At 39.7% G+C, this 22,569-nt stretch overlaps 1 protein-coding gene across 1 annotated transcript in view; it reads right to left on the bottom strand.

The window, feature by feature from the left end:
• Positions 1 to 22,569, bottom strand: part of REV3L (REV3 like, DNA directed polymerase zeta catalytic subunit) — a gene marked incomplete at its 5' end in the record, with an annotated part of 206,159 nt that overhangs the window by 75,646 nt on the left and 107,944 nt on the right. The window contains 8 exons of the mRNA XM_025198872.1: positions 597 to 4,800; positions 9,712 to 9,854; positions 11,605 to 11,842; positions 15,531 to 15,656; positions 18,020 to 18,168; positions 18,264 to 18,348; positions 20,572 to 20,676; positions 21,546 to 21,640. Coding sequence (XP_025054657.1) covers positions 597 to 4,800; positions 9,712 to 9,854; positions 11,605 to 11,842; positions 15,531 to 15,656; positions 18,020 to 18,168; positions 18,264 to 18,348; positions 20,572 to 20,676; positions 21,546 to 21,640 — 5,145 coding nt within the window. The remainder of the gene's footprint in view (positions 1 to 596; positions 4,801 to 9,711; positions 9,855 to 11,604; positions 11,843 to 15,530; positions 15,657 to 18,019; positions 18,169 to 18,263; positions 18,349 to 20,571; positions 20,677 to 21,545; positions 21,641 to 22,569) is intronic.

Below are 22,569 nucleotides of genomic sequence, written 5' to 3'. Positions count from 1 at the left end.
TTTAGTGACAGAGACACTACCTTCATGCTTTTGGGTACCTAGCATTAAAATATTATATAGTTTCAGGAAGGGAGTAGAAATCCTCTCTGGTTACAGAAATACATCTGAAGGACCACTACGTTTTGGGATTAGATATATATTTATTAAGGAATTAATTAATGTAAAATTAATATGGCTTTAGCACTAGGAAAAAGCCTCCTTTACAATATTATGAAAATGTGACCAGTTTCACTATTTGCAAAAATCATTTTTTTAGATTTACAGGCAGTCTTCATAATCAGAACCAAACAGAGTCCCAAGATAGCTGATAGCTTCCACAGCAGGTCATATGGGCAGACCAAGGGAGCAGGTAGTCAGTTCACTCATCCTTTGAGCATTACTGTGGATACCAAAACTACACGAGCCAATAAAAAACATGAAGACACAGTGAAATCAAACAAATGGATTTTTTCAAACTCTTCATTACTGAGTTACAAAAATAAAAACCTGGAAATGTAAGTACATCATACGCCACTGAGTGAAAAATCTCCTACACTGTATAATAAAATTAGCAGAGAGCGAGAGAGAAGGACCTTATAAGTGCATAGGGAATGTACCTGGGCTTTTCTGGTGCATCAGAAGGATTGCTGCAAAATGGTTCTTGGTAAATTGTTTCTGCAAGATCATGATCCAGCAAAGTTGCCATGATTTCTTCACGACTTGGTGGGGACATGAGAGGTTTAAGAACATGAGCAGTACGAGGTGTAAGACTTCCATTCTTTGATTGCGAGGGAGAACTAGTTGATCTTGGTGAACTGTCGGGAGTTGGAGTTAAGCCCTCGTTATTTCTTGGAACATACAACTCTAAATACTCTGAAGTGCCATCCACAAGATCACCATCCGGAGAAGACAAGAGCGAAGTAAAAGAGGCATTAACAGAATCAAGTGATTGACATGATTCAAAAGTGGCTTCCTTTCTAGTGCGACTTTGAATCCAGTCTGTATTAGCTGGCTGTGGAAGATTAAGAAATCTCTCTTTGCTCAGTAGATTTCTATTCAACTTGAATTTCTCATTTACATAGTCCTCTGTCTCTTGGATACAAAAAGCATCTATTGATGAGCTAGATCGAGATGTTGGAGTGTGAACACTGTTTCTCCACTGACTGTGGGGATGGTTCTCATTGCTTTCCAAGGATGCTTTCTCAAAAAGCTCAGGGCTCAGAGCACCAGGTCTAATCCATTTACCTGGGTCAGAAGGATGCTGTTTCTCTTCCTCAGATTTTTGGCTATTAAGGTTTAAAAGTTCACTTTCTGTTGTTTGTCCAGAAGAAAGATCCTGGACGGCATCACTCAAAAACTTCTGTGGCAGATTTTGGTCTGCTGGGACAAACTGACTTGCAGAGTACAAACTGCAAAATCCAGTCTGCCCTATGGCATTAATATCAAAATTGTAATTATGGTCTGGTGACAAGCTGTCTTCAAGGGAATAACAGCTTTCAAAGCCTGGATCTGAAAAAAAAATGGGGCTGTCATCTGACACGGAGTGGTCAATCTGATTAGTGTTCTGTTGGTTAAAAGAATCTACTTTTAAAAGTTTGGGCGTTTTTTCTTTAGGCTTTGTAGTTCTGGGAGAACGGAACTTCCTTGGTGAAGTGACAGACCTTGATCTTTTAACTGCTTTATTCTGTTCAAGAGGGCAAGAAATACTTCTGTTCAGCTGAGGTTTAACTGATAATGCTTCTTGCATAACATTTGCATGTTGTGCTTTTTGCTGTCTTTTTTGCAGTAATTCTTTTAGAACAGCTAGCCCAGACTGTCCTTCACTGAATGCTGATGGGGCCACTATATTTCGATTTTTACACTGAGAAGCAGGTTTTGTTTGTGAGGTGGTTTCTGATAGGGACTTCGATTTTACTTTTTCAGGTTTAAAATGTGACATATCCAAAACAAATCCTCTCTGTTTGTGTTCCCATCCTATCTGCTTTACTGGACTCTTCAAAGCAGTTATAAAACAGTTTTTAGGTAACTGAAGAGACCCATGGCTTTCCTCAGATGATTTGAGTATGGAAGAATAAGGATCAGCAAATTTTGTTGCTTCTGATAAACACAAAACTTGCTGCGGATTACTCTCTTTACAATGCAAAAAACTAGTGGTATGCATCTGATCAGTCTTAGTTGGGTCTAAAGAACTATGAGTTTCATTTAGTTTTCCAACTGATAAGTATCTAGTCTGTGAATTCACAGTCTCTTCCATCTTTGTACATGTTGTATCTTTAGAAATATGTGCATTCTGTGTTACCTGAGATGAGTGGTTAGATGGATCAAATATACTATTTTGAATCAAACAAGATTCCTTCATACGACATACTGTACTTTGACTCTTAGGCCTTTGGGAGTTTATTTTTGTTATTTCCCTTCCAGCTAGGACGGGAATGGAAATGATAGATGAATGAAGGTCTCCTCGTGCAGTAGTGAAACTTTGTAAATCCAGAGATTTATCAGATTCCAGCAATGAATGAAAATAGCCAGACGATTTTCCTTGTGCATCAGCTGTGGAGGTGAGCTGTGTGGAAGGTAAGTGTCCTGTTGAGTAGCCAGTTAAAAGACTCTCTTTCTGAGTAAGAAGTGGTTGTGAGCTGCTAGAGTTGTGAGAAATCTCAGGCAAGTCTTGGTGCTTCAGTACAAATTTAACTTCTGCAGCAGAACGAACATTTCCTTTTTCACCTTTAAATGTCATGCGTTTCCTCGATGATATTTTTTCAGCTGTTTTTTGTTTCTGTTTTGTTCTAGGTTTCTTTTTTCCATCATCTGGTGTTTTATCCGTCTGATTAATCCTGTTCCTTTTCTTAGTAGCTATTGTGGGGCCAGGAAACTTCTTTTTACATTTCTTAACCTGAGATTTTGCTCGACTATTTTTTCCTACATTGGAATTAACAGTCTTGCTATTGAACATGTTAGGACCCTTAAAAAGTAAAGCTTCTTTATCTAGATCAGTCATAATTTCTTCTGCTTTTGGATCAGTGGGAGACCAGCAGCGAGGGGGAGAGGCATTTATTGGGCTTGTGCTTCTCTCAGAGAGAAAACCTAATTTAGACATAACATCACTATAGTTATAGTCACAGTCTTCAGCTTCGGCATTGTAAGATGGTGAGGGAGGAGAAAGGACTGCATGAGTTCTTTTTCTGAAAGATAAAGTTCTTTTAATATTTTTATTATTTGCTTTTTGTGGTTTTCCAGTTTTTTTCTTAGCTGACTTATGTTTTGCTTTCCTTCTGTGACTTTTCTTTGGTGTTAATGGATAAATAGGATATTTGGTTGCAGGGGAGTCAGGAACTTTTGGCCAAAAGTCCTTTAAAGGTGCAAGCTTTTTATATAAATTCATTTTTTCCTCTGTAAGTACTACTTGTTCCTCACTAGAATCTACTTTACCTAATTTAACAAGCATATTTTTTCTCCCTCTAAATCTATTGATGATAATGTATTTGATAATAACAGGTGGCAGTTTTTTAGAGAGTTTTCTACGTTTTCGAGATTTCTGAGACCCATCCAAACTTTCCCCACTTTCTATGGGATGAGGTAGGCTAACTTTTGAGTTGTGTGTGACGAAACTCGATTCACTATCTTCAGTCTCATAATTTACTTTACGCTTGGTTCGGAGCGTATATTTATTCCCACATAATCCAAATGACTGCTCGGTTTCAAGAGAACCATCTCCAAACTGGCAGTCAGTACAATTAGAAGTATTTGTAGGCATCCTATTGTCAAAGGTATCATGAGGAACTTGAACTAAATCATTTGGCAAAGCACTATCCTTATCAGGAATGTTACTACATGCATTACCTTGTGTATAGCAGCTTTCCTTAATGGATGCAATATGATTTACACTTACAAGCTCCTGATGATTGATAAGGCCCAGTTTCTTTTTACTCAATTTTAACCTGGACTGTTTGTTGCCTGGCTGTAATTTATATGTTACAGGAGCTAATTTTTGTGGTCGGCTGAGACAATTAGAAAGAACAACACTGGGAAAGAACATGTAATGTGCTGCTTGTTGACTGAGGCTTGGTTTTTCTGCCTTATGTTCCTGAAATTCTTCATACCTAATTTTAAGCTTATTAAGGCCACCTTCATCAGTACTGCTTTCAACAGAATGCATCACAGTTCGATTCCCCCCCGAACAAGACACCATATCACAATTTTCTGTTACTGTCGCAGGGAAAAAGCTATTTATACTTGTGCCGCTGGATTTTTCGCTTATTTCAGAAGGCATTTTACTTTTGGAGTGGCTCAAATCTGAAAAATTAAATGAGTTTTTACCCAATATGCCATCACTAATATGGCGGCTCATATGCATATAAGAGGAATCCTTCTCAACCTTCCTGATGCTGGTATACTTCCTACTTGGTATCTGTCTGCTCACTGACGAAATATCATCTTCATATTCAAAAATGTTATTTTCACAAGAAGAAACAGGAAGAATATCCTTCTTATTACTTTCTTTGTGTGAGTTTTCAGAATGGGCACTATTGCTGAAAGACATTGGGTATTTTGCAGTGTAAGTGCTTTCTTTTGTAAGAGGGTGGACTGAAAGTTCAGGTCTTGCTTCTGTGTTTGGCTGTGAAAGCTCTTCTACTAAATCTTCATTATTCAAAACGTGGGAAGAAAGGGCACTTGTGTGTTTACACTGGAAAGTAATCTTAGCAGAAGATGGGGGTTCTAGCGTAGCAGCGTCTTTGTGAAATATTGAGGTCTTTACAGACATTTTGCTTGTTGCAATTACAGAGGAATGAGTTCGAGAACTTTCATTATTCAAAGGATTGTCTGGAATGGAAAACAAGTAATTATTACTATAATTAATTCCTTAGACTTAAAAAAGAAAAGTCTTTAACCATCTTACGATAAGTCTTTGAAAGGCCTTCCCATTAAAAAAGATCATATTCTATTTGTGACCACTATTATGACCTTGGATCATAAATACCATACTAAATTAGCACATCTATCAACAGTTAAACTGTCAGTCACAGGATCTGACCAGGGAGCTAGCTTACTCCACACATGGCATCAGTGCAAAGTTGTTAACGCAAGGTAAATTCATATCATAATTTAAGACTGGAGCTAGACTGTTCTCAGTGGTGGCAGATAACAGGAGCAACGGTCTCAAGTTGCAGCATAAGAAGTTTAGGTTACATATTGGGAAAAACTCTCTCACCAGGAGGCTAGAAAAGCACTGGAACAGATTACCCAGAGAGGTTGTGAAATCTCCATCCTTGGTGGTTTTTAAGACCTGGTTAGACAAAGCCTTAGATGGGATGATATAGTTGGGGATGGTCCTGCTTTGAGCAGGGGATTGGGACTAGATTAGATGACCTCCTGACATCCCTTCCAACCCTAACTTTCTATAATTCTAAGAGACTTACACACTTTCAAATGACCTGAAAGAATTCACCTAGGTTTATTTTCATGGTAGAAAAGCTTGCCTGAAGATGACTAAACAGACATTTGAGTGCTGAGCTCCTGAAGAGCAAAAAGATTGCAGTGCTGACACTGTGCAGCCATGGGGACTCTGTGCACATATCTGCATTCCGTGCAGGCTCCCTCAGTCCTGGCTAGCTGACCTGGATTGCTCAGAGTTGTCTTATGTCTCCCTGAAGCACAGTGTGGAATTGTGAAGGGGGCATATTCTGCTCCCTGCTGGGGTGAGGTAGTAGAGTAGGTGTAAAGCACCTAAGATGCTGGAGGACTATGCTGTGGCTTGTCTGAGAAGGGTAAATTGTACAGATATTTGCTCTCCCAGGAGTGATTTTTACCCTGGGTTGTTCTCAGGTTGCGTCTTTTCCATAAGTTCAAAAACGTGTAGAAATGCAAGAAAGGCTATATTCGGGTGTTTTTCAGGCAGAATAATATAAGTTCTATTTTTGATCAACAGAACAAAGTTCATCAGTATAACAACTGAAGTCTCCCAAGGAGTCAGCTGATGCTGGTACACAGTAGGCTTGTCTACATAAGATGCTATGTCGCTGTAGCGACAAGCTATGACAATATAGCTCATTGCTATGGCAATGCAGCGTTGGTAGGCACAAACCGTGATGCCGATGCTAAATCGCCATAGCGATGAGCTACGTCGCTGCAGCTTGTTGCTATGGCAACATAGCATCTAAAAATAACTGTGTGCTGCTGGGACCACACAGTACCGGCATCTAAAAATAACCATGCATTGTTTAGCAAGTAGTAAATGACTGTACAGTACCAAATGTGTGGTCAGGGGCATGTGTAAATGTGCCCAGTATGTACTCTCTTATGAGTATGTGCTATTACTTATGTCTAATGTGATGAGGTAGCTTCTCAACACACTATTACAAACCTTTATAGATTAACTCAAAAAATTTTTCTAAAATATTTGTGAAAAGCAAAAGCAGTTCTAAGAGTTTATGGAAGCAAAGCCTAAAAAACAAGGTCAATTACTGAGTTTATATTTTTGACAGGATCTGCCAGGAACTGGATGCACAGATATTTTTCTTTGAGTTCTGGTAAGAAAAGGAAAATCTTTACTTCTAACAATATCCCTTGGTGGATAGGAGGAGTTGCTGAGCTCATGTAAGCAACTCTAGATGTAACGTGACTCCACTGAAAGAAGGGCCAATGACAGAAACACAGAGAAAATGGGAATGATTCACTGAAATTACAAGGAACTGAATTGAAGGTTTTCTTCCCCAACAATTAAATGTAAAAAAAGGATTTGTATTAACCAGGCAGCAGCCACAAAGACTAGTGTGACTATATGAGTATTTTTGGTGTGAAATCTTTTATTGGACTAACTGTATATTTGGGAGGGATCTTGGACCAACTTTCAGGCACAAGGTATCTTTCCTCAGGTCTGGAAAATAAGTAAACGCAGCTCAAGTGCCATTTACAATTTGATAAAAGTGAGCTGATGTTTGCAAATTTTGAATTTACCATATTGCCAATTATGAGATCTTCAGTTAATAAATGTGTTATTTTTCACATAATCAAAACCAAAGTCCCTTCATCAGACTCTGGGAAAAGTGTTTACCCATCTTGTACCATTTATACTTTTCCCAGAGCCCGACGAAGGGACTTTGATCCCGAAAGCTTGCAGAAAAGGACAATTTTCTTGCCATTTTCCAGTTGGTCTAATAAAAGGTATCATTTTGGAAACAAGAGTTCTAGTTTACTGCATACCTTGGACTTTAATCTGCAATTTCAAATTTTCTGGTCAGTGAAGTATGATTAACGTAAGGTATCAAAACTGCATTAACAAGAAACGACTGCTATTAATTAGAAGGAAACCAAACTCATTCATCTTAATACAAGGAATCTTTTGATTCAGATATGTTTAACAGTGGAAACTGTATGTTAAATACTAAATTGTTCTGTTCATAAATCTACCCTGCACAAATCAACTCCATATATTCAGGTTTAATTTTAGGGAAAACAGCTTTCCCTCCTAAATATGTTAATAACTACAGATCAAGCCCTTGAACTATTAGTATTTTCTTTTAATTCAACAGACATAGTAGCTATCTTCTACTATGTTTCTGTCATTAGTACTGGACTGAAGAAAAGCAACTCAAATTGTCTTGATAATGTGATGACTTTTTAAGCATTTCTGAAAAGCAGAATCAATGAAGATTTGGTTTTTTCTCCCTTTTTATATGGAAATAATTTCTAGCTGTGTGCCTTATTGTAATATTACTTTTTAAAAGCCAGGCTAGCTCTGTTATGCTAAATAGGAGGCTCAGCACTGATTCTTTGATTCTTGGACCAACAGTCAGGGAGCTCTTGAAAGCAATTTCCCAAACTGCAGTTTCTAATCTTTTGTATTGTTCAAATAATAAATTGTCTTTGCATAAGTCAACCCTACATTTTCAAGTTCAATTATACAAAAAAAACCAGTTTTACCACAAATAAAATCAATAGAGAAAGTTCCTGAATTGCTGATGCTCTGACAAACTCCCACAGGAAAATCACAAAGGAAAGGACCCAAAAAGAGTTAAATGAACTAAATATACTAAACAGAAATGAAATCATTCCCTCTATACCAAAGATAATTTTGCACAAGGCCCAATATATCATTGCCAGCTTAAAATTTCATGTCAATGAATAAATAGTTTTAGTTAAATGGGAACTGTTCACAGTTTCTAAGAAGATAGTATGTTATACAAGGCCTGATAACTTTATATGACGTGTGAAGCCAAAACCCAGGACCCAAACAGGCCTGGTTTTATCAATTCAAAATCCAACTTCTAAATTTCTGAGGGAAATGGAAAAGGAAAAAGTGAGAGGTTGCATAGGAATTTTCTAACAATGTTTTTGTTTTGTGTAAAAAGTGTCTAAATGTTAGGTGTATAACACAGTGATTTTTAACATGTGTTCTGTGGAGCATGGGGTTCCGTGCTAGGTCATTAGTAATTCCGCAATGAAATCAGGGGTAATGACAGTGGGCCCGTGGGTAGTGCACCACCATGGCGAAGCCAAGTTCCCTGGCTCTGTGTGGTCTTTAGGATGGGGGTAGAGGTTGTGCCACAGCAGAATAAGTGATATGAAAGAGTTCCATGACTTAAGGAAGTTTGAAAGCTACTGGCATAGCACTTCACTATTCGCCTCGAACAATTTACAATGAATCACAAGAAAGGTTCCAGCAGAATTCTGCATGTTTTCCTGCCTGTTCACCTCCTGGACTTTCTCCTGACAGGTCACCATTGGAGCCAGTCACATGGATCGTCTTACAGTGGGGTCTCAATATTACTCAACTCCTGGGAATGAAGATAGGAGTCTGAAAGCTTCAACTTGACAGACTTTTAGAACTTCCAGGCTCCTAGCTTGCCTGAGGGAGGATTACTGCTCATCTCCTACTTGATAGGATCAGACAAAAAAGATACTGGGACCTCCAAGCTGGTGGTGATCTGGTTCATTAACAGCGAGCCAGTTTGTATATATCCTATGTATAAATGGACTGTGATTTTGATAGCTCTTTTTGAAGAAAAAAGTTTGACTTGTAATCAAAACAATATGCTAGACCTTTTGTATAAATTCTCAATTCTTCATAATCAAATTGTGCACACTGTTGTTTCAGATTATTTAAAGAATACATTTCAGCAGAGGGGGCAGAACAAGAGCATTTTTTTAAATAAACCTTCGCTCCTAACAGTTTCTCCTACAGCTGATTTGACTCTCCCCTGGTGCATGTTAATGCAATCTTAGGGCAGTAACAGGTGATGAACTGAATGCAATATAGGCTGGAAGCAAGATGCACTGTATTAAATATGGGCAGCATACATCTAAAAAGCAAAGCACACTGGGTATCTAGATTTTTCATATGATTATTAAAGTTTACAATATATATTGTAGTAGAGCTAAAGGATCCTATAAAAGCTGAGAGAGAGAGAAAGATTTTAAAAATATTAACAGAAAAATCCTATGATGACTAGATGGACTTCACCCTCTCCATTAGGGCTAATTAACTGGAAAACCTTCACTGTTCAGACTGCTAATGTAACTCGAAAGCAAAGCAGGGGGAGTTGATTAGAGGGAGAAATTGAGATTAGTAAATCTCATGCTGAATCTATATTACACCTACAGAATTTAAGACTATTTCTCTGCTGTGTTGAGAGCTCCCGCTGAGGGAAGTTCACACCTTCTGGTTATCATATAGACAAGGAAGTAAGTTATGTTTCAAGCAGTAACTTTCAAAGCATTTTACCATTTACTTACCACCATTTTCATCTGCAGTTCCATCTAACTGAGGTATAGAGAGATTAGCTAGAAGCATACTGTTACCACTCCATTCCATTTCTTCTTCTGAAGATGAATCCTCCTCTTCAGTTGAGCTTCGATGCAAATTTTTGCCCACTGACCTAAAAGAAAAATCAAGAAACACTGAGTGCAATATAGCATATCTCAGATGGAAAAAGATCTAGACATAGGATAGCCCCAAAATTAAAATGCTGTAGTAGTAAGTGAAAGCGAAAATTTGTCAGTGAGAAATCTGACACTATAAGAACATTGTTCAGGGGTGTTATCGTGAGATGCAGTATAATGGCAGTCAGTCATTTAAAACAATTTAGACAAGAAGTGTAGTGCCTGGTGGTTCAGGAGGGTAGAAAAGGGATTCAGATGTTTCAATTGTATGTGAGGAAGCTTGTATTTTTTTAAATAAAGTTCTAAGAGCTGTCAAACCAATAACTATAATGGAAAAAGCTGAAAAACGTGCACCTGAAATTTAAGAAAAAGCTTGGCTATATAAGAAAGAAAAATCAGAATCTGTTAACAGCTACAAAAGCCTTGCATTAAGTATTTTTGTCTTTAAATTCATGGAGCTGAAAAAAACATACCTATTGATGGAAACAAATTATTTTGCTAATCCAAAACAGAAGTTAAAAATATAATCAGGCAATTTAAAATTAAAAAAAAAAAGCATGCAAAAGTTTCATGTGGATTATGGCTACCTGCCTCTAAAAATTTAAAATGATTATCTCTTTTCATTTACAACTAGAGGAATGCAACCCCTCAGCCTAAAATCAGTGTATTAACTATATCTTTTACCCTAACTGAAAAAATAGTTGAAATATTTTGGATAAAAAGATTTTCAATTTTTTCAGCTACCACTGAACTCAGTTTTGCCTTTAACAGTATTCTGACTATGGAAAAGGAAAGGTCAGATAGGAAAAAAGGCTTTGTGGCTAAAGTCTAGGAACTGGGAGCCAAACTAGCTGTTATTACAATGCCCCTGTATGGATTTAGGAAACCATCTATTTCTCTGTGCCTCATACATTCCATCTTGTAAATGGGATCATATTCCATATCTCAGAAAACTACTGCAAGAATTTAATATATTAATGTTTGTAAGGTGCTTGGATGTTCTCAGATGGAACTGCAAATAGGTAGATAGATGCCAAACCACAATTTGGGTGAGAAAACACTGGACACATTTTCTTAATAGACTGTTAATAGTGAGTTGACAAAAAGGATCAACACAGAATGGCAACAGAATGGCACAGATTGCTCAATGAATCCCTTATCTTAAAGGATAAGGAAGCTGCCAAATACTGGTAGTCCAGAAGTGAATGTTTATCTATCTTAAGATTTAATCACTGATTCAGTGACATGGGAATATAATGGTGTTAGTGAAGTAGTGGTGGGTCAACCTTCAAAAATCTCTCCTAAACATTCACTCCAGATGCATCAAGCCTCATACACGTCTACAATGTTTGGCTCCAAAATGGATTTTAATGCAAAGATTGATAAATTCCTTCCACTGTTCAATTGCAAAGACGTTCTCTCAAGTATCTTCTTAAAATCAAAACTGAAGCTTTGGGATTTTAGTATCCAAAACTTTCAGACGTATGTTCATATACAAGTGATTACATCTAGTTTATCAGCCCAAGATATGCAGGTACCCCAATGTGGTCAAATAGACGTCCCTTCTTTAGATCAAGATCAATATATTATTCGAATCATTTCAGTTTAGGATTGCTCATTCACTGGAGTTGAAATCATGAACTTTACTAGGAAGAAAAAATGAACACTTCAAATAAAAAAAAAAAAAAGGGGGGGGGAAGGGGGGGGAATGCTCCACACCTTCTGCCCCTAATGTCAAATATGTACCTTCTTTTTGCCCCAGGTTCTTCAATACTGCTGTCCCATCTCTGGGACATGAGCAAACTGAGTTCCATTTCTTCCTTCTCAACTTGTGGTTCATTTTCTTCATCATCGCTGTTCTGAGAGTTTCTAAAGTTTCCAAGAGAATGGTGATGTGGTAATTTTCTATGTCCTCGCATTTGATACCCATCATCCTCCAAGCCAGCCAACAGGTGTATCATGGCTTGATCAGCACTGGTGTCCACTGCAGAAAAAGTCCACACATGCACAAGTTTAACCTACATTTTATTCTATTAGTTAATTTTTAATTATAGTTTCTAATTCAGATAATCATTAAAATATAGTTCCTAAATATGTTAGTCCATTTGTTTGTTACTGACAAAATTATGCCAGCCCCAGAAGCATACCTCTTTTCATGCCCATCTGGTTTTCCCAATTCCCTGCTTCATATCTTCTTCTTTAACTGTAATTCTGACAATCTAATTCTAATACACGTTCTTTACACTTCCGCCTCCTCACTGTTCCTAGTAAATTGACTGATTAATGTTCCTGTCTTCCCAAATCTTCCGTCTCCACTGCACATGCATGAAACCTGGTTCCCTCCCTTCATTTCACCATCCGATAAAAGTGTTTTCAGTTGTTTAACCTCCTCAACTCTACTCATAACAATAGCTGCATGTATATTGTTGGGCTCCTGCATCCTTACCATTTCCTGGCTCTTTGCTTCCTACTTCACCCCCTGCAAAATCCATGCTATACAGCTCTTTCTCTCCTTTTGCCCTCTATATCAGTTATTCTTCTCTCAGTTTCTATGCTTATCGTCTACTCCTCCCCCTTCCTGCCAAAATTCCCAATCTTCTCCTAGGTGCCTTCAGTGTCCACACTGAAAATCCATCACTTCAAATCTGATCAATAACCTCCATGCTTCATTTTTAGATATAAAACTACACTTTTTACCAAGGATCATTTTATTTCTAAGTTGTACTTCTCTCATAAGTGTGAAAATTGCTTGCTTTCTTTCCATTCTTTTCCTTTCCTCTAAGCTAATACTCACTCTACTGGTGATCTCAACTCCAGACCCCTCCACTGCTTCCTTCCCTTTCCTTCCTTCCTCGCTGTTAAAATATGGTTTCTACTTTACTTCATAATTATAAATCATACAGAGATTTCCTGAGTAAGAGTTATAGAAAAATTAAAATTTAGTCTCATGCCCCTAGGAGGCAGGTAACATCCATATTTTACCAGTGAAGAAACCAGAGTTCAGAAACATTAAGCTACTTACCCAAGGTCATACATGGTATCTTTGCCACTGTCAAGTACAGAAGCTACTTCCTTTAACTCTTAGTTCTCAGCTTAAATCACAAGGCATTTCTTTCCTCCTACTTTTAACTTTACCTTCTGTTCTTGAATTCTTTGTTCCTTGCATGTCCAGTTCTCTAAACACCAGTTCTTACTCCTTGGCACTTTTACAAACTTAATTTATTATTAATGTGTGTTACAGTAGTGGCCAAAACCCCAACTGAGACTGGCACCTCATGTGCTACAGACTATAGAAGAGTCTTGGTCTACGCTGTTAAATTTACAATCTCAGGAGAAAATCCAGTGTGTGGGAGGGAAAACAGGCACAGAGAGGAAGCACACTGCCCAAGGTCATACAGCACCTCAGGAATAGAAACTAAGTCTCCAACTTGTGCTGCACCCCTGTTCAAGTGCTGGATGCGCAACTCTCACCTTGAGAATCACTTGCAAGGTACACTTTCTAGAGGAGGACCGTTCTTAATAGAAGCCCCAGTGATTGGATATGAAGTTTTCAGCACATTTACATAGGAAAAACAGGACAGCACATGCAGACACCATGTGCATATTGATTAACTGCCATGCAACGAGGTCACCACACACACTTTTTTGGTTTTCAAATCCTGCTTTGTTTAATTAAGCAGTTTAAACAGAGAACTATAGCAGATCTTGGGTATGACTAAACTGCATCCAACTGGAAGGTCTGGTGGCAATGTAGCGGGGAAACTCCTATAAAACACCACAATGCTGCAACCTCCAGAGTAAGTATATGGCACCTGAAAACCCTAGTCCCCAGTGCCTTGTGGCTACTCCTTGGTTGGAGAAAGCATAAGGCAGGGGTTCTCAAACTTTGTGATATTGTAACTCCATAAAATAATATATAAATTTATGTGACCCCCCCATGATTAAAGCTACTGATTTCATTAGGATTAGGTAGGAGATAAATAAAGTGCATTTACCTTTGTATATTAATGAAATATATTTATCAAAAAACACTTTATGAAGTTTATCATATTCCAAACTGTTTCACTGAAAAGAAAACACTGTCAAATTTAAAACTGTCAATAGTTTTCAATAAGAAGGATGAGCTTGCTTGGTACTCATTAGTTTTTCAAACCTGTGCTTTATTTTTGAGACTGCCAGTCTCATTTCACGTCCACGTTTATTTTTGATCGGTATTTGCTCTTTATAGCTGCAACCGCTGAAAACCCTGATTCACACAAGTAGGATGTGGCAAAGGGAAAACTCAGTCAATCGAATTGTTGACAGATAAGTACTGAGCTTTACTAACCCGTGCACACCGAGATTAGAAAACAAGAGAGACGCTTCCAATACACGTGAGTCTAAGAACACGTGCGTTGCCACTGGGGGTGGGAAGAAGGCAGAACATTTACGCATTGGGGAAGAAGGAGAAGTTGCAACCCACTTTTAGGTTGCTCATGACCCCCCGGGGGGTCATGACGCACAGTTTAAGAACGCTTGGCTTAAGGGAAATCACCCTGACAGAAATACACACTCATTGAGGCTTTACAAGTAGTTCTTATCTGTTGCTCTGGCAGAAGCTACAACCATCAAAGCACCGAATGTCTGAATCCAAAAGCCAAACCAAGTCCAATCGTGATGGTCTAAAGGGAGTATGGTACATCCTGGGCAGCCTTCACTCCTCCATACTTATGCTTACGCATATGCATCAGAGGTCTTGGTGCGAGGGTCGTAGACCTCTTACATGTACACCACAATACAGAGTATCCAGAGTATTGACAGTGTGCTACAGTGGACTGCTAATGTGGCCAGCCTGGTAGGCTGTGGGTGGCCCATAGGACATATGGAGCACACCTCTGGGCTACAGACAACATCACTTTTCAACATTCACGTGCAGCTGAGTAACTCCTGAGAAAGTCTCATGATTATGGTATTTTCACCTACAAAGTTCATCCTTTTGCTCTCCTCTTCACACATCATTCTCCCCATAGATCCTCTTTCCTTAAGCAGCTTGTGTTATTCACTGCCCGAGATCTTGCCTACCTTTTCTAAAACAAAGCTGACAGCATTCAACAATAAATCTCTCTCTCTTCAACATAGTGTTCTAGTTCTTCCTTCATACTCAGAAAGTCAACTTTTTACTGTGCTATTAACTGTAAGTCAATCTGTTCCCCAATCACATCCTTCTGTGCTTCCTCTGATCCCTGGTTTTGCTCTCTTTCGCTTTATTTTTTAGTTGCATTTACTTCCCTTTCTCTCTTCAGCCATGTTTTTTCATCTACCCTCACTATTTGTCTTAACCTATCATCCTAACATACCTCAACATCAAGTGCTTACACTTGCTGATCCAAATTTTGGTGTACCGGAATCTTTTCAGGCCTCCCCACAACCTCTAAGAAAATTATGGAACAGCAATGCATCCAAGTATCCTAGCACACTGGTATGAAGGTTGACAGATTAGTGCAACAGCAGTAACAGAGTGACCTTTACAAACTTACTAGACTGATAATGCTACCAGAAGGAGGAAAGGATAATTCGCTCAAGTCTTCATTGAAAAAAATAATTTGGTATGCCACTGAGCATAATGACATTTAGGGGAATAAAAAGAACTTAATAGGGGGGGATCATGTTTACTGCATTCTGATTATACTTACTGAAAACTGGAGTCTGATTCAGTCTCTGAGACAAGGGTTGAAAACTCTGACTATTTTCCACAACGTTTAAAATTGCTTCTTCGTTAATAAGTGCTTCCTCTTCTTTACCATGCCTCCTGTTGGGTTCTTAAAAAAAAAAAAAGACGACAAACTTGAAAGACTCGCACATCAATGTTTCAATATGAAAACAAAACACATTAAAAAAATCAGTTTACAGATATTATAAATTCAAATATAGTCACATTATTTATAAGAATTCTTACTACAGTTCTACTTGGTAGTTCTGATAATCTGTGTACTTTCTACAGTGGTTAAAAAGCTGTTCATGTACTTTGCCAGATTCTTAGGCTAACTGCATCCCTATTCCATGCTAGCAGTACCAATGAAAAACCAGCCATGTCTCAGAGATCCTACTGATACAGAGGAGCACAAAGTGGATGCTGAGAGAACATAGCTGGCTCCTAACCATGATATAGAACTGACTTTATTGGAGTTATAAATAGTGACCTACTGAATTTGGGGCACCTGCCCACCAATATTGCAGGCAGAAGGCAGGGCCTGGCAGCAGTTTCATGGGCATTATGGGGCAGCGCCAGCCCCCCCTCCCCCCACAAAAGATTGGCTAAGGGGCCCAAACCCAAGCCACTGATTGGCAGCCAGTCATATGGTTCTACCCTTTGCCACAGACTGGCTGCGAGGGCTGCCGGTCATGCAGCCCTGCCTACTGACTGGAGAGAGACAGGGCCACATGACAAGCAGCTCTCAGCCAATCCATGGCAAGAGGCTGGGGGGCCAGCAGCCCTTCAAGCGGGCAGAACCCTCTTCCCCCTTCCCTGCCCTAGCAGACAGCACCCTGAAGACTGCTGGCTCCCTCTGGGAAGCCAACAGTTTATTTTCACTAAGTTTTTATTTCCCCCACAGATTTCACAGGCAATGCCATAAATCAGTATTTCAGTAGGTCCCTAGTTATAAAGAGTACAAATGAAGACAAATTTGTTTTTGGTGTGTAGTTCCTCTGTAATCAAGAGCCAAGTCCTCACTAGTTTCAGTTGCCAAAATATAGGAATATATAAAACCACCAGGACTTGTCCTTAAAATTAATGTTGACTTCTAATGCCCGACTTCTATCCCAGGGAAGATCTTAGAAAAGTTTATTAAAGAGGCCATCCTTAATGGACTGGCCGACGCCAACATCCTGAGGGATAGCCAGCATGGGTTTGTTGCGGGTAGGTCTTGCTTGACCAATCTCATTTCCTTTTATGACCAGGTGACCTATCACCTGGACAAGGGAGAAGAGATTGATGTCATATATCTTGACTTCAAAAAAGCCTTCAATCTGGTATCCCATGATCACGTCTTGGCAGAACTGGCCAATTGTGGCCTTGGGTCCACCACGATCTGCTGGCTGGGAAATTGGCTCCATGGTCAGACCCAGAGGGTGGTAATTGAAGGAAGTCAATCGTCATGGTGCTCTGTGACCAGTGGGGTCCCCCCAAGGCTCTGTCCTTGGAACCATATTGTTCAACATCTTCATTAACATGGTGGACATTGGAGTCAGAAGTGGACTGACCAAATTCACCGATGACACCAAACTTTGGGGCAAAGCATCCACACCTGAAGACAGGAGTGTGATCCAGGCTGACCTGGACAGGCTCAGCAAATGGGCGGATGAGAACCTGATGGTGTTTAGCACTGAAAAATGCAAGGTTCTCCACCTTGGGAGGGAAAACCTGCAGCATCCTTATAGGCTCGGCAGTGCTATGCTGGCTAGTACTATGGAAGAAAGACTTGGGGGTCATCAGTGACCACAAGATGAACATGAGCCTGCAATGCGATGCTGCAGATAGTAGAGCGACCAAAATGCTGGCTTGCATCCATAGATGCTTCTCAAGCAAATCCCAGGATATCATTCTCCCCTTGTACTCAGCCTTGGTGAGGCCACAGCTGGAGTACTGCATCTAGTTTTGGGCTCCACAATTCAAAAAGGAAGTGGAAAAGCTTGAGAGAGTCCAGAGAAGAGCCATGCACATGATCAGAGGTCAGGAAAACAGACCTTACGACGACAGGCTGAGAGCTATGGGGCTCTTTAGCCTGGAAAAGTGCAGGCTCAGGGGTGATCTGATGGCCACCTATAAGTTTATCAGGGGTGACCACCAGTATCTGGGGGAACGTTTGTTCACCAGAGTGCCCCAAGGGATGACAAGGTCAAACGGTTATAAACTACTGCAAGACTGTTTCAGGCTGGACATAAGGAAGAATTTCTTTACTGTCCAAGCCCCCAAGGTCTGGAATAGCCTGCCATCGGAGGTGGTTCATGCACCTACATTGAACACCTTCAAGAGTAAATTGGATGCTTATCTTGCTGGGATCTTATGACCCCAGCTGACTTCCTGCCCTTTGGGCGGGGGGCTGGACTCAATGATCTTCCGAGGTCCCTTCCAGCCCTAGTGTGTCTACGAAATCTATGAAATGTCACTGAAAATACTCACCTTTGTTCAGTTTCTCATCTTTGTGCACTTCTATCATGTTGGCTGGTGAACACAGAACATTTTCAGGAGAAAGTACCTCAGAATGTAGTGTCAACTCAGCAGAGAACTCCTCTGATCCATTACTGTAGTCCAATGATCCCGATAATGTTCTACATATTTAAAAAAAAATTAGAAACATACTTTAAAATGACAGTTGAAAGTCAGCACAAAAAACTAATGTCAAGGAAAATAGTTCATCACTTACACAGAGAAGTCATTTTGCTTGAGGATTTCTTTTAGCCTCTTCTGAAAGATTTTTTCACTTTCTGTTGCTGGCACAAATCCTCGATCTTTAAATTAAAAAATAATAATAATAATAAAAAAATATATTTAATTGGAGCTTTTACTCAGCTCTATTAACAGAAAGCAACTGTTGTGTATGATTCCTAAGAAGATCCTTTATACTAGTAACGGACTACACTTGTGAAAAATTTTAGGAAAAAAAGGTTGAATGTGTGATATGTGCCCAGCTAGTAGCTCTGTTTTCCTAACAATTTTAGTCATGTATAGATGCATTGAAAGCGTACTCCATTTCCTTGGTTTCAAGACAGTTATAAAAGTAATTTTTCAATTATCATTAAAAACATTCATTTAGCTGTATTTTCAACAGCATATTGACAAATAATTTTAATGAGAATTTTAAATAAAGAAACAGATATACTTTCTTTCATAAAAATATAGAAATTCAGACTTCCGAACCACTAGAGAAGATCTTTAAAAAAGGTGAATGCTTTGTTGGCCATTACATCCTCATTAGTATTTTTATGGCACTCAACTCTATCTTAATTCTTTCTTAAAATTACAGAATTTATCTTCAGAATACTATTGTGAGTATTATACTATTACTATACTATTATTTTACACAAGAATCTGTAACGCTTTTAAAACCAACATATCAAAGTCTTGACTGACGTTGGTTGTCCAATTTGCAGCCAAATCTCTCAGAATATTTAGCATTTTACAATACTTTATCTGTTTAGAGCCCAATTCCTATTGAACTTCACTGCAGTTACAAGTACTCAACAATTCTGTAAATCACAGTCTTAAGATGGCCACCCATATAGGTAGGAGCCACCAGTGATTAGCGTATGCAATTTGAACAGCATTATATAGGAATTCTGAAAAGAGCACACCCAGAATCCATTTCTCCATATTAACTTCCATCTGCTTGACCCACATGTTTATCTGTTCTCGCAGTTCTCATACGTTGATACTTCTTCTATTTTTGCAACAAATGAGGTAGTGGTCCTATAGTCAACCATTTCATTCACTTTATGATCTTAATTCATTCCCAGTGAGTCTGCCCTGTTCAACAAACATTAATATGGCCAAAACAACAACTTCCCCATAGCTAGTCCTAAAAAAATAACCCCACTGTTTTAGCTTCACACATTGAGAGAGAGAAAGGTATGTTTTAAGTTTGGCTAAGTATCTAAATACAGGGTATTATAATGGAAAATGTCAGGCAACCTTAAATACAGGCATTACTACCAGGTCTACCAATAATACCATAATAATTTGCTCAAACTGGGAGTAGATTTTCCCCCCACATTAGACATGGGGAGGGAAAAAGCCCTGGACTGGATTTGAGTACTGGCCCAGGACAAGCAGCTATTGCAGCTCAGGCCCTGACATGGGTCTAGGGCTGGAGCCACCACCACCACCTGCTCCAGGCTGGGGCAGAGGCCAGGACAGAGCTGATAAGTGCTGCTGCTGCTGTCACTGCCACCTGGCCAGAGGGCAGATGGCAGAGACAGTGCAGGTGGTGATGGCGGCATGAGGCAGTGCATGGTGTCGGGGAGGGAGCCCATATGGTGGGCAGCCTGGAGGAGTACAAAGGAGACTGTGCAGCTCTGGCTCTGGTTCAGGCCACACAGGAGCTGCTGCCACTGCTGCTGCCTGACGGGGGCCAGAGCCACTGTGCGCTCTGTACCCTGGGCTTAAGCCAGAGCTGAATTAGCCACACAGGATAAATGCGTGGCCCTGGGGTGGGGAGGTCTAGTGGCTGTGGTACGTGGAAGGAGGATGTATATACCAGGTGGACAAGTAGTAGGATCAGGCTGCTTGCCCCCCCTGCCCCTGCTTTATTTGTTGCAGAAGGGGGTTGGGTTGGGGGAGGGAGGGAGATGAATTTAAGACAACCCCCCAATAATTTGATTATGTTCATGGAAAAAGACAATACATTTATAATTTTCCATCTATAGAATCTAATAACTGATTGGGGTTGTCTTAAATTCAAAGTCATCTTGGATTCAGGTAAACACAGTAATAAAGTGTACTGAATTAAATTGTATTGAATTAACACTATTCTGAATTAAGCTTACACCCTGTAGATAGAAAAACAAATGAACTACAAACATGAGAAAACTCTTAAAGTCTCTGCCTTGAAAAGCCATAATTCTGGACACCTGCTGAAACACAGCAATTTAAACGCATCAATTTACACTCTTTTGCCTGCTTGTCACTCCAAAAAACATTCAATAAGCAACTGCATTTTACTGTACACTGTTTACCCTGTGAATCAGGAGGACTAATCTGAGAAGACTCATTTTTCTCTCTACGGCGCCGCTTTTCATCTTCCCATATGGCTTGCAAACCCGGGTTCCTGCCAATCTGGGCTGAAATATGCAAGAATACATCAAAGTAAGGTTGCTAATGTGAAATCAAGTCTGACAATTCTTTAGTTTTCCCATTAACAGGTTTCATCTTCAGTCACCTAATTGTTCACCGAAACTCTTCAGTTTCCTAGGAATACAGGTATAATGGGTAAATTCTGGTATATTTTTTCTAATTACTCCCTAGTATTCCTTTGCTTTTAAGACTACATGCTCTAAGTGTATAATGGTAACTTCTTTTGGCATCCATACCAAGGTTAATTCAGGGGTTAGTAAGCAACAGATGGAAAAGAACCTAAAAAATGGATATATTAAACACTTCTTATAGACTGAAACAGTCTCCTGACCTGTTACACCAAGATTCTGTCTTGTTCCTCAGTCACTCTTAGAATCACCTACTTTCTCCCGACTTTCGGTGTCCATTTTATATCTGCTGTTTATCAGTTTTGTACAGTAGCCAATATTACCATATCTTTTCACATACAGCATGCCTTTTGCCAAAAGTCAGCTGCTGGAAATTGGCATGTATGTGATGTGTGAGAAAATAAAGTAAGAGTCATTGCTGCTGCTTCCCAGGTAAAAGTGGAAATAAAGGTCTTCACACTATCCACAAGAAGTAGAACAACAAACAAACAGCTCCGTAGCTGCTGATACTCAATTACTACAAGGAAAGACTTTTAAAGATTCATTCCAATCTTCAAAATAAGGAATACATCTTATTCTAGAGTATGTTGCATGCAAAAAAATATGGTATTTATCACTTACACAATGTACAATAGCTCAATCAAGACTGAGGTTTTAATGAGATACTTAACAAATCCATAATACATCCTCTGCCCTGATGAGTACAACATACAGAATAATCAACTTACCTTCAATATCCAATCGATTTAAAATATCAGCAGCTACTGCATCTACCTCCAATTCACAGGTACTCTGTGGTTCAACACCCTCCAACATTAAAGAACTGAAATTAAATAAAGATCATCATCATCTAGGTTAATTTTACAATTTTCCTTGCCAAGTTTATAAAATTATTCTGCGCCCCCCATCCCCAGAATAACTATAGATTTAATCAATTAGACAAAGTAGACAATTGAAGAGAGAAGTAATGAAAATAACCTTTTCCTTCATTAATCTAGACTCCTATTTAATGACACAAAAGAATTTGCAACACTGTATCTAACCTTTTGTTCCACTAAACATAGCACCAGTTAGTACTGTTCTTGTTTCTTTAATAGACATTACGAATACTAATTAACTAGTTCCTCTCTAGTGGTCAATACTGAGGGCATGAGCACAGAAACAAATTACTGCAAGATAAAGGAAGGTGATATTTACCATGCATCAGCTGTTCTATGGTAATTGCTAGGCCTGTACAAATAGGGAAGTATTCGATTTGGATTCAGTCGATTCGATATTCGAATCACTGTCCCCATTTGATTTGGCCGAATCAGAATCGGAGATTCGGTGCTGATTCAGAGATTTGGATCTGCTGGGGAGAGCCAGGCACAGCCGGGCAGCTGCAAGCCCTCTCATGGCTCACCCGCGCGGCAGCTTCCCAATGGCATGGATGCAGCTTGGCTCGTTAAGGCGCTGTGTGCTGTCTGGGAGCTGGGGACACTGGGGCTGAGTGGTGCTGGGCTCCGGCTGATGAGTGGAGCTGCCCCAGCTCCCAGACAGCGAGCAGTGCCCTGCTGAGCCACACTGCACCTGTGCAATGCAACAGCTGCCACACTGGTGCCAAGCAGGGGAGGCATCCACTGCCCTGCACTGCAAAGGGAGGGCCTGCCACGAGCCCCCCAAAGGCTCTGATCGCCACTGCAACAGCTGGTGAGTGCAGGGCTTTCTCTCCCCCCCCCCCCCCTTTTCCCTAAAGTGCCCTGAGGGCGGGAC

This window comes from Alligator sinensis, unplaced genomic scaffold, assembly GCF_000455745.1.
Source record: "Alligator sinensis unplaced genomic scaffold, ASM45574v1 scaffold737_1, whole genome shotgun sequence".
Taxonomy (NCBI): domain Eukaryota; kingdom Metazoa; phylum Chordata; order Crocodylia; family Alligatoridae; genus Alligator; species Alligator sinensis.
Note: the sequence above shows the minus strand (reverse complement) of the source record. Positions and strands in the feature narration are given on the sequence as shown.